Here is a 13097-nt window from a genome sequence, read left to right as displayed (position 1 = left end):
ACCAAAAACACTGAAGAAATAGTTGTCTTTAATCTTTCAGATTATACTCTTAGTGAGCCGGAATACACGGTGCTATCTAAAGGACTAACTTTTGTCCAGACTTTTCAACAAACAGACTTCCAATGGGAGACTGAATTATATAGATTTCATAGACAACTTAGATTAAAAGATTTTTTTTCTAGACAAGGAAACACCACTACTATTGCTAGACATTTACCTTTTTCAGCAAAAAGTACATTTGATCCACCAAGTAATAATTCTGCTATAGAAACCTTCATACGTCTAGTAAAAAGGGACACAATACCCAAGATCAGACGTAAAAATAAATATTTTCAAAATCTACACGCCAATGAAATTAAAGCGATACAGGCCCTAAAAAATAACCAACAAATCATAATACGTCCCGCCGATAAAGGCGGTGGTATTGTTGTCCTTAACAGGGATGATTACATCAGGGAGGTGGACAGGCAACTCTCTATTCAAAGCTGTTACAAAAAACTACCCTTTGATCCCACTGGTCTTTATAAAAGAGAAATTGATTCCATCATTGAACTTGGTTTTACTAATGGGTGGATAGATGAACATACAAAAAACTTTTTGATACAGGATTTTCCCAGAATCCCTCTTCTGTATATTTTGCCGAAGATACATAAGTCTCTTAGTTTGCCACCCGGCAGACCTATAATTTCGGCACGTGGCTCTCTGTGTCAAACTCTTTCGCAATATTGCGACTACTTTCTGCAACCCGTGGTACTACAAAATCCTTACCATCTAAAAGATACTACTGATTTTTTGTTGAAATTGAAACAGTTTGGGACTCCACCAGATAACTGTCTTTTGGTCTCCTTAGATGTAACTAGCCTATATACGAATATTACACATACTGCAGGCATCAATGCGGTACGCCGCGTAGTGATGTCCAACTCTAGTTACAAAGGTCCACCTGTTGATTATTTGATTTTGCTTATGGAGATTATCTTACACAAAAATAATTTTTTGTTTAATAATGCATTTTTTTTACAGCTTCAAGGAACCGCCATGGGTTCAAACATGGCACCGTCATATGCTAACATTTTTATGTATGATTTTGAAACCACGTACATTATATCAGATCCACTTTTTTCCAGATTTATTAGCTGTTATTTTCGATATATTGATGATTTGTTTTTTGTTTGGTCAGGGACATCAGTAGATTTAGAACTGTTTGTGGAGCAATTAAACCATAAAGTCGATAACATCACCTTTACATGTAGGAGTAGTGCCGCCAGTATTGAATTTCTGGACGTTTTGGTATCTATTGACAACAATACCTTCCATACTGAACTTTTTAAGAAACCCACGGACAAAAACACATTACTTTTGGCAGACAGCTTCCACCCACGGCCCTTGAAAAAAGGACTTCCATACTCACAACTCGTTAGAGTTGTCAGAACGACATCAGATCCTTCCAAACTTCCAATAGCCCTACAAAAAATGGGTGATAACTTTATCCAGCGGGGATACAATAAAGATGAAGTTGAAGAAGCAATTGATCGATGTTTGCTACTAAAACAGGAAGACCTTTTACTTACACAACGTGTCGATGCTACTTCTCTTAGATTGGTTTTTCCCACTACATATTGCATTTCCTCTGGGTTAATTAGGAAGACTATTACCAAGCACTGGCACATACTGCAAGCTGACCCGATCCTTGGACCAAGTTGCAAGAATCTACCTCTCTTCAGCTATAAGAGAAGTCGCAACTTAAAGGAACGTATTACTTTTTCGGATATTAGTCCAGGTATACACACTAATACGCATTGGCTTTCCCTGCAAAAAGGAGCCTACAAGTGTGCGGGCTGTGCCAATTGCAGATTCCTCCTATTAGGAAAAACCTTTACACATCCAATTACCAACAGTAGCTATACTTTAAGACATCGATTGACGTGTGATTCACGCTATGTGGTATACATTATTCTTTGTCCCTGCAACAAACTTTATGTGGGTAAAACTATCCGTATGTTAAAAGAACGTATATCCATGCACAGGAGTTCAATCAAGAAGGCCTTTAATGCTTTAGATTCCAGCACACCACCAGTAGCCAGGCACTTTGTTATTAGTGGCCATACTATGGCAGACTTTAGATGTATGCCAATAGACCATATCCCACCACTACGTAGGGGAGGTGATAGACATCGCATACTTCTACAACGTGAATGTGAATGGATCTACAAGCTAAATTCAACTGCCCCCAGTGGTTTGAATGAAGAACTAATTTTGACTCCATTTATTTGAGCTCTTCTACTGTTATTACTGTTTTTCAGTAGATTGACTAAGTTAACATACTTTATGTCTAATTTTCCTCATTTGGGACTGTCCATGACAGTGTCACTAATGATATTTTTTTTTTTTTTTGCATAAATTATTTTGTATTGTTGACATGCCTCTATGTCGACACTCTCCAACATAAACGGTTTTGCATGTTTGTTTATTATGTTCTTTTTGACCTAGGGTTGATCTCTGTCATACAATGAGACCCTTTGTTTTTTGTTTGAATAGTGTCGACATTCAGGCTGCCTTATTATGATTGCTGTTTCTTACTTATTTTTTATTATTATTTATTTTTTCGTGTTGTATGACTTATTTTGTTTTTTTGATTATATTACTGTATGTGACGAGCTGTGTGTTTGAACCCATAGGCAGTGACATTGCCCGAGATCTGAGGCTGGTTCACGGCCTGGCGGATGTTGATTCTCGCGATGACGCGACATCACTTCCGGCACAGCGGCACCTTTGGTAGTGCCTTGGAAACGTATCCCGGCGCTCGGGTTCCGCCTACTGGCGGATGTTGACAAACGCGGTCGTGTGTTGTCACTTCCGGCACGACGGAACCAGCGTTAGTGGTTTTGGTGACTTTGTCCTGCAGCTGTGGTTCCACTCTGGTCTGCTCACATACCTTTGGAAGGTTTTTTGAATCACTGGTGATTGGGAGAAGCAGGTGTACTTGATTCACTCTAATGGTGTAGCTTTATAAGGACCTCTGTTTGAACATTATGTTGTAGCTGACCCCATGATGAAGGTGTGATAACCGAAACGGGCCGTTGGGATGGCTGTTCTGTACTATGAATACTGCTCAGTGACTTATGATGAGTACTAAGAATCTTTTTTCAAAAGGCCTGATAATGCTATTTACTCATTAAATGTTTTCATATTTTTTCATTTGGTGGTGTGCTGGTCTCCTCTTGTCTAACCCCCTTGGGTAAAACATTGGGAACAATTGTATTATTAAGAATCGACACGGCACCCTTCTATTTCTATTTAAGTGTGTGCGCTTCATTTCTGGACTTTATATATATATATATATATATATATATATATATATAATATGCTGACATTAAAAATCTATTTTGCAGTTAGCAAGACTTGGGGGTATATGCAATTGCGGTCGAATTCGCGGCAATTATCGCCGTTTTTTAATTCGACCAAATTCGCCAGGTGAATCCCGGCAGGTGCCTGCCGGGATTCACCATATTCAATGAAAAACGGATTCGCCAGAATCGCGGGCGAAAATCGGCCGATTTGGCGGATTTTGCCGCGATTTTAAAAAACGGGAAAAAACGTGAAAAACCCGAAAAAAAAATGGCGTGGGGTCCCCCCTCCAAAGCATAACCAGCCTCGGGCTCTTTGAGCTGGTCCTGGTTCTAAAAATGCAGGGGAAAAATTGGCCAGGGATCCCCCGTATTTTTAAAACCAGCACCGGGCTCTGCGCCTGATGCTGGTGCCAAAAATACGGGGGACAAAAAGAGTAGGGGTCCCCCGTATTTTTAACACCAGCATCGGGCTCCACTAGCTGGACAGATAATGCCACAGCCGGGGGTCACTTTTATGCCGTGCCCTGCGGCCGTGGCATCAAATATCCAACTAGTCACCCCTGGCCGGGGTACCCTGGGGGAGTGGGGACCCCTTCAATCAAGGGGTCCCCCCCCCCCAGCCACCCAAGGGCCAGGGGTGAAGCCCGAGGCTGTCCCCCCCCCCATCCAATGGGCTGCGGATGGGGGGGCTGATAGCCTTTGTGATAATAAAAAGATATTGTTTTTTCCATTAGTACTACAAGTCCCAGCAAGCCTCCCCCGCAAGCTGGTACTTGGAGAACCACAAGTACCAGCATGCGGGAGAAAAACGGGCCCGCTGGTACCTGTAGTACTACTGGAAAAAAAATACCCAAATAAAAACAGGACACAGACACCGTGACTTGTACAACTTTATTACATACTGCCGACACACACATACTTACCTATGTTGACACGCCGACTGCCACGGTCGCCGACGATCCGAGGGTACCTGTGAAAAAATTATACTCACCTTCCAGCGTCCAGAGGTACATCCACGTCCAGAGGTAAATCCACGTTCTTGGCAAAAAAACAAACCGAACACCGATCCATACCGGACTAGAAAGGGGTCCAATGTTTTCACATAAGACCCCTTTCTCCCGAATGCCGGGACATCACGTGACTCCTGTCACTGACGTCCCTTCAGCCAATCAGGAAGCGCTACTTCCGTGGCGCTCACCTGATTGGCTGTCCGCTGTCTGTACTGTGACAGCGCATCGCAAAGCCGCTCCATTACTTTCAATGGTGGGAACTTTGCGGGTAGCGGTGGGGTCACCCGCCGGTCAGCCGCTGACCGGCGGGTGACCTCACCGCTAGCCGCTAAGTTCCCACCATTGAATATAATGGAGGGAGCTGTGCGATGCGCTGTCACAGTGCAGACAGCGCTCAGCCAATCAGGTGAGCGCAACGAAGTTGCGCTTCCTGATTGGCTTAGAGACCGGTCAGTGACAGCTGTCACTGACAGGTCTCATTCGTGGAAAGGTGTCCCATGTGTCAGCATGGGACCCCTTTCAGTCCGTTTTTGGTGCGGGTATTTGCGTTTTCTTATTTTGCCAAGTCCGTGGATTTATCTCTGGACCATGGTTGAGGTGAGTATTTTGAACTTTTCTTTACAGGTATCCGTGGATTCTACATGGAGAAGAGGACCGATGTCGGCGTGTGAACATAGGTAAGTATGTGTGTGTCGACGTATGAAATAAAGTTTTACTGTCGACGGTGTGTGTGTCCTGTTTTTATTTGGGTATTTTTTTCCCAGTAGTACTACAGGTACCAGCGGGCCCGTTTTTCTCCCGCATGCTGGTACTTGTGGTTCTCCAAGTACCAGCTTGCGGGGGAGGCTTGCTGGGACTTGTAGTACTATTGGAAAAAACAATATCTTTTTATTATCACAAAGGCTATCAGCCCCCCCATCCGCAGCCCATTGGATGGGGGGGGACAGCCTCGGGCTTCACCCCTGGCCCTTGGGTGGCTGGGGGGGGGGGACCCCTTGATTGAAGGGGTCCCCACTCCCCCAGGGTACCCCGGCCAGGGGTGACTAGTTGGATATTTAATGCCACGGCCGCAGGGCACGGCATAAAAGTGACCCCCGGCTGTGGCATTATCTGTCCAGCTAGTGGAGCCCGATGCTGGTGTTAAAAATACGGGGGACCCCTACTCTTTTTGTCCCCCGTATTTTTGGCACCAGCACCAGGCGCAGAGCCCGGTGCTGGTTTTAAAAATACGGGGGATCCCCTGTCAATTTTTTCCCCGCATTTTTAGAACCAGGACCAGCTCAATGAGCCCGAGGCTGGTTATGCTTTGGAGGGGGGACCCCACGCCATTTTTTTTTAGGATTTTACCCTTCCAGCATAAAAAAAAAAAAAATAATAATAATATTTTAAAAAATATATAAATAATATTTGTGCCTCCCAAAAAAAAAAAAAAGTACCTAATCCCTTCTAATATAAATAGATCTGCTATTCCCCCAAAAAAAAAACACCAAAAAAAACATGTTTAAATTTTTTTTATTTGTTTTCACCCTCCAAAGTGTGGCGGATTGAAAATGACGAATTTGCTGTCTAAAAGCCCTGCTGTCGAATTTCCAAACTTGAATTGAATATGCTTTGGTCGAATTGCAGCACTTGTATCATTGCAGAAAAGTCGAATTTGCAAAAATTCGAATTTCAAAAAGTCGAATTTTGAAAGTCCGTTTTTTGGTCGGAAAGCACTGGATTGCATAGGGGAATTTTTTTTTTTTGGTCGAAAATGACCCGAAATTCGACAATTTCGGGAATTCGACCACAATTGCATATACCCCTTGGTCAGCACACAGTGCTTATTAAACAGTATCTGTTGAGCACGACAAACATGGTGAGTTCAGGCCTCATCTGCAGCAGCTTTGCTTATTGTTTTTACAGGTGGCTCTGTAGCTAAGTGGTTAGGCTTTCCGGCCACAGTGAACATTGTGATTGCATGGACACTGGTTCAGATCCTGGTTTAACAGGTGTTAAAAAACAAAACAAAAAACATGGTAGGACACCATTTTCTTTTAACGTTACTTCCTGGTTCTTTCCCGGAGGTTGCTGCTCTACAACACTTAGCATCTGGAGGAGCGGGGTGTTGTTAGGAGTTTAATTTATTAATTGTTTTTTGTACAGCATGACTCTACAGGAAGATTCACTATTGCTGGTAACCACATGCACGGTAATGCAGGTTAATACACACGTTACTTCCGTGGTGTACTTACTGGTTGGAGTACATGATCACTAAGTCTAATGCATAGTCAAACAAGCAGCTTCGCTGCAAAGTCGGTCACACAGTGTGTCGGACAAATACGATTCTGGGCCAGTGGCACAATGTATAACGCATCTGACTATAGATAACAAGATTGTAGGTTCGTCTCCTACCTGGCTCGTTTAAGTTGTCATGATCGTATAGTGGTTAGTGCTCTGCGTAAAAACTGCACAGACAGACCCTTACCAGTCCTCTTTTGGGGGAATGCGGGGGCATGTACTGCCTGAGTGGAAAAAAAAAAAAATTTTTTTTTTTTTACTGTTTCAGTTAGATTGTTGCGGTCGATTTACTGCCAGCCCTCATAGCACCAGGCCAGTACGTCAGATTCTCAGCGAAGGCTGAATGATTTCCAATGAGACAATTACAATTATTGGGTGTTTTACTACCTATCGGAGTGTACCCTACACAGCAGTAGGGCTGTTGCTTCGCCCTGCTCTGGTAAGGGTTTTGAAGAAGCACATAGGCTCACCACACCTATGGTAAAGGTGACCCATAAACAGGGACACCCGACATTAACCCCAGCTGGGGTCCTTCTGAGAAAGTATACCATCAGGAGGGTATACACACCTGCAAGACACACCTGATAGTGGTAATTGGACATACTGACTATAAGGGCCCCACCATAGGTGTACCGTCTCGGAAGGTACACCCTGAAAGGGTAGTCTGCAAGACATACCTGAAGAGGGGACCCACCCACGTTATACACCCAATAAATATTAATAACCAAATTTGTCTCACGAGACATCATTGCACCCGAATGAGAGACATACATTATAGACATCCCTATACAAACACAAAAACAATCCCCCCCTTCCCGGTTCCCCCCCCCCCCCTCCTCAACACACATCCCCAGAGCGCGCTGACCTAATCCTTCCAACAATTTCTGCAAACGGGGTAGGACACCTCCAGGTCAAGCAGCACTCATCTCCAACCTTTCCCAGTGAGCGCAATCTCTCTCCATTTCAGAAAAGGGTTTTGAGGTAACAAGGCTGTAGGGGCAGGGCACTCCAGTTCAGGTTTGCCCTAAATAAAGACCACCTTACACTTCTTGCTACCTACAGCTTCTTTGGACGTTGGCAGTTGGTTCTTGCGTTTTCAGCTTCGCTAGTGGCGCATAACGTCCACTTTGGCTACGTTCCTAACAGGCGGAGTCGGATTCCAAACGAGATAGATCGCAGACCAAGTGGGGGGGGGGGGGGGGGGGGGGGGATCTGATTTCCTACCATTGTCTACGCGAATTCCTGAATGATTCCGTCTCAACGACTTCAATTCCTAGGCATGATTCTCGATACGGTAAATCAAAGAATTTACCTACCCGAACAGAAAGTACAGGTCATTCGTCATCTGGTACAATTAGTGCTTAAGCCACGCACAGTCTCTGTTCATTTGTGCATTCGCCTATTAGACACAATAGTGGCGGCTTTCGAAGCGCTTCAGTTCGGAGGACTTCACTCACGTCCTTTTCAATTGGATGTGCTCGCACAGTGGTCGGGCTCGCATCTGCAGATTTACTGCAGGGTGAGGTTGTCTCCAAGGGCCAGAGTGTCTCTACTCTGGTGGCTCAAAGTACAGAATCTAACCGCAGGGAAACGGTTCGGTGCCTGGAATTGGATAATTCTCACGGCGGACGTGAGTCTCAGAGGTTGGGGAGCTGTAGTTCAAAATTATCAGCTCCAGGGTCTCTGGGCGGTTCACGAAAGATTGCTGTCTATAAATGTCCTGGAACTCCGGGCAATTTACAATGCGCTACGACAAGCAGTGCACAGGCTGCAGGCTCAGGCTGTTCAGGTGCAGTCAGACAATGCGACGGCGGTCGCATACATCAACAAACAAGAAGGAACGAAAAGCCGCATGGCAAATGCGGGAAGTAGCTTGAATCCTCTATTGGGCCGAGTATCACCAAATGATATTGTCGGCAGTAGTCATTCCGGGAGTGGACAACTGGGAGGCGGATTATCACAGCCGTCTGAATTTTCAAGGAGAATGGGCATTAAATCCAGAAGTATTTCACATGCTGGTCCAGAAATGGAGTTACCCGCAGGTGGACCTGATGGCATCTCGCCACAATCATCAAACGCCCCAGGTCGTGTCCAGAACGAGAGATCCAAAGGCAGTGGCGGTGGATGCTCTCACAATCACGTGGCCATACAGTCTCGTGTATCTGTTTCCACCATTTCCACTACTCCCTCTGTGGCTAAAACGGATCAAAGGAGAGTCCGTCACAGTTATACTAGTGGCGCTTCTTTGGCCTCGGAGAGCTTGGTTCTCGGATCTCCGCGGTCTACTCGCAGTCGGTCTTTGGCCGCTCCCACTACGTTCTGACCTGTTACAGCAGGGTCCGTTCCTTTACCCCGATTTAGCGCGGCCGCGTTTTACGGGGTGGCTGTTGAGACAGCCCTCTTAAGAAGAGAGGGCATTCCAGAATCGGTTATACCAACCATGTTACGAGCTAGGAAGCCGGTTATGGCAGCTTATTATTACAGAATTTGGCGTGCCTATGTAGGTTGGTGTGAAGCTCGGAAGTTTCCGACATCATCTTTTAAGTTATCCCGTCTTTTGTTATTTCTACAGATGGGGTTAGATAGAGGTCTGAGTTTATCCACACTTAAAGTGCAGATATCGGCGTTGTCCATTTATTTTCATAGTAGATTGGCCCTATTGCCGTCGGTTCACACCTTTATGCAGGGTGTCCTCAGAGTTCAACCTCCATTCACTCCACCTACTGCGCCATAAGACTTGAATCTGGTTTTTAGATTTCTTACAGTCTTTTTATTATGAACCCTTACAACAAGTGGATATTAAATTTCTCAATTGGGAAAACAATTTTTCTTTTAGCCTTAGCGTCAGCAAGGCATGTTTCAGATTTGGGTGCTTTGTCGTGCAAGCCACCGTATTTAGTGTTTCATGATGACAGAGCGGAACTCCGGACGAATTCCGCTTTTCTACCAAAGGTAGTGTCCTCTTTTCACATCAATCAACCAATAGTAGTTCCTGTGTTACAGGAGACTCTGGTAGGTTGGATGTGGTACGCGATTACGCATTTATGTATCCCGAACGTCGACCGTTCGTAAGACGGATACGTTGTTTGCTCTCTATGATGCTGCCAAGATGAGTTGGCCAGCTTCTAGGCAGACCTTATCCAGTTGGATTAAACTGACCATACGTCAGGCTTACCTTCATGCTAGGTTACAGCCGCCTACATCAGTAACAGCTCATTCCACACGGGCTGTGGGAACATCATGGGCAGCGAGTCGTGGAGCTTCTACGACACAGCTTTGCCGGGCGGCTACATGGTCTTCGGTGCACACGTTTGTGCGCCTCTACAAGTTTGATACATTGGCGGCATCAGCATCTAGCTTTGGCCGCCTAGTGTTACAGGTGCCAAACAGCTCTCCCGCCCACGGGGGAAACTTTGGTACGTCCCAAGAGTACTCCAGTGACCCCTAGTGGATGAAAAAGAAAATAGGATTTTGGTACTTACCAGGTAAATCCTTTTCTTTGAATCCATAGGGGGCACTGGACGCCCACCCAGAGCAGTTTACCTGGTTTGGGGTAGGTTCAGTAGATCTTATGGTAACACATTTTCACCGACTGGTTCAGATTAACAAGTTCTAATCGGTTATGGTGTCAACTGTTTAGTTGTCAGTAATGTTGTGTCAACTTTATTGTTGTCCGTTATGTTATATGTAATTCTACACTGTCAACCTCTCTATCGCTCCTGTTCGGCTCAGTAAAAAACACTGAGGTACTCAGGGATATGGAGGGGAGGTGTAGTTTCAAAATTAATTTATTCAGTGCCTACTTCCTGTGGAGGCCGTCCATATCCCAAGAGTACTCCAGTGCCCCCTATGGATCCAAAGAAAAGGATTTACCTGGTAAGTACCAAAATCCTATTATTACAAGCACAAGTAATGAATGGAGCATAAGAAGAAAACATGGTGTCTCTCTGGGCAAGCAGCTACTAATCAGTATTTCCCCTGTAGTACGTGCACATCAGTAACGTCTTTCTGCCCTATCTACAGTATCTGGTATTTTATAGGCTTGTCAGAATGTTCCCTTTTAACTTTTCGCTGCTCTGACAACAATATCTGGACTGCATTAACAAATGTTTTCTTTCTAGACGACCGTCCGCTTGTATCCATTTCAGATTCACAGCATCGCACTCTCAACATTTGGGTCTCTCATTGGGCCATTCGGAGGCTTCTTTGCCAGTGGCTTTAAGCGAGCCTTTAAGATTAAGGTAGATACTGCACTGCTTACCTTGTTTGTCTGTAATATTGTTTAACGTACCCTTATGTATCTAGGTGCACTAATGTGCACATACAGTATTTGTAACCAGATTTACAAATTGCATATTTAAATGAAAGATTACATAAAGTTTAACATTGTGCCAATGTACCTTGAATGTTTTTTTGAATTACAACTCAAAGAGCAATTAGAGCCTAATGCTAAGGTGTACATACAGCTGTTTGCAGGTGTGTATTAGGTATGATGCGTATTCTCCGGGCATTGTAAGCGCCTCCGCTTTACAAGTTTGCACAGAGTTCTTTACCTTCATGTTTAAACTTGTAAAGCGGACATGGTTACAATACTGCACATGGCATTAGTGACAGGTCTGCATACAGAGTTCCGCATAACACTGGCCCCCTTCTGACTGTCAGCCTTCTGGACGTCAGTAATCAGACTACATTTCTTGTAGATGACATGTCCGTCACCACTTTAAAATGGGTGTATATTGTGGTGTGAGCATTAGGACCAAACACAGACGCAGTCACATCTGGTCCCTCCCGCGCACAGCAGCAGTATTCATCTACAGTTTTAGGATAAATCTGGGAACAACATTCTTCAAAGGTGTATGGACATTTTGGGTTGTCTTATGATTTTTACTAACTAGTGAAAGTGTCAGAAATATACAGTGCATGATGTCATAGCCAGGAACATTGCGCCATTTATAAATCACATCTTGCTGAAGGTATCACTAAATGCTGATTGTATTTACAGGATTTCTCAGACACCATTCCTGGGCATGGAGGAATTATGGATCGCTTTGACTGTCAGTACTTGATGGCGACCTTTGTCCACGTGTACATAGCCAGCTTCATAAGGTAAGAGGCCTCTATACTGCGTGTATCTTATGCTGGGCACTTGTTATACAGTTATAAAGTGTCCGTCAGGTATGGTATCTTTACATTTGAGCATGTATGCCCAGTATTACATGTATTATACTGCTCTGGAAACTGGCACATGCAGAAATCTCACATGTCCAGCTTATAAAATATACAAAGTAATCTGTCATATGTGAAGGTAAGGTGTATCACTCCTGAGAAGTGTGAGACCAGAGGAAAATACATTAAATATTCTAATTATTTTCCAAAGTGACCTTTTTTTAGTAGTGCAGCTTTTTCTTGATGATGTAGCTAATACTAAATTAAAGAATATTTTTATTGCAGTTTTTCAGGTTCAATGTACTGTACTGTTCAATTAGGGAACCCCATTGTGGAGTGAGAGGATTGTCTACTTTCTCTTTATCGGAGGCCATCCAATTTAGATTAACCAGAATAACATTATAAGCAGGGTTGGTTTACCAGAGGAGGGTTCCTGTGGGCCTCCTCTCTCACTGGCACGTTCCCCAGTAGACTCTGGCACTGTTAGTCTACTGCACATGCGCCAATCTCTCTGCTCTTTTCCTGGTGATTTCAGTTTTGCACATGCCCCAGTCACAGTAATTTCTGCGGTGCCATCAGAGAGGTGAGTGTTGTGAATTGGGTGCAGGGTGCTTGGTGTGGGCCCCCCAATGCTCAGGGGGCCATGACACCCTGCACCCAGTATAGGTATGCCCATGATGAGAATGGGGTCATTTTTGTTAGGCTGTCTGTGACTCATGATTGTGAGAGTTTAGGGTGAGGGGGTTGATGTATATTCCAGTGAATGTATTGAGAGGATATTGCCACGTAGTGGGTGGTGTGCTGCACATAGTAATACTTGGAGTGAGGGTGTTCTATGTGCTCTATTGAATATCTAAACCCAAAAGTCTTTAATAGTGAACATGAAAATGCTCTGACTGGTACAGGGGATATTGGGGAATAAAAGAAGAGTTGACCAGAGGTCTATGGTTTAAGTCATGCCAAGGGCGCATGGTAGTAATAACCAGACCCTGGGAGTAACATGCTGAATCTTTTAAAATGTTCCTTGGGATTAGAGTGTTACAATAATTTGTCAAACATTATTATAGGTTTCTAAGTAATCCTTAATATAAAACAGCCTTGACTATTGAGTGTCATATAGGAAAGATTCAGATTGTATGGGGTATATTTACTAAAGTGCAGGAATTTTCGAAGTGGAGATGTTGCCCGTAGGAACCAATCAAATTGTAGCTATTATCTTCTAGAAAGTGCTAGATAAACTATAAGTACAATATGATTGGTTACAATGGGCAACTTCTCCACTTCTAAAAAC

General features: G+C 44.1%; 1 protein-coding gene across 1 annotated transcript in view; it reads left to right on the top strand.

Annotated features, from left to right (window-relative positions):
* CDS1 (CDP-diacylglycerol synthase 1) overlaps positions 1-13097 on the top strand; it is a 163549-nt gene that overhangs the window by 145111 nt on the left and 5341 nt on the right. The window contains exons 11-12 of the mRNA XM_063919902.1: positions 10762-10881; positions 11643-11746. Of these exons, the coding sequence (XP_063775972.1) occupies positions 10762-10881; positions 11643-11746 (224 nt within the window). The remainder of the gene's footprint in view (positions 1-10761; positions 10882-11642; positions 11747-13097) is intronic.

Source organism: Pseudophryne corroboree, chromosome 1 (genome assembly GCF_028390025.1).
Source record: "Pseudophryne corroboree isolate aPseCor3 chromosome 1, aPseCor3.hap2, whole genome shotgun sequence".
NCBI lineage: Eukaryota > Metazoa > Chordata > Amphibia > Anura > Myobatrachidae > Pseudophryne > Pseudophryne corroboree.
This window is presented reverse-complemented; position numbering and strand designations above follow the sequence as displayed.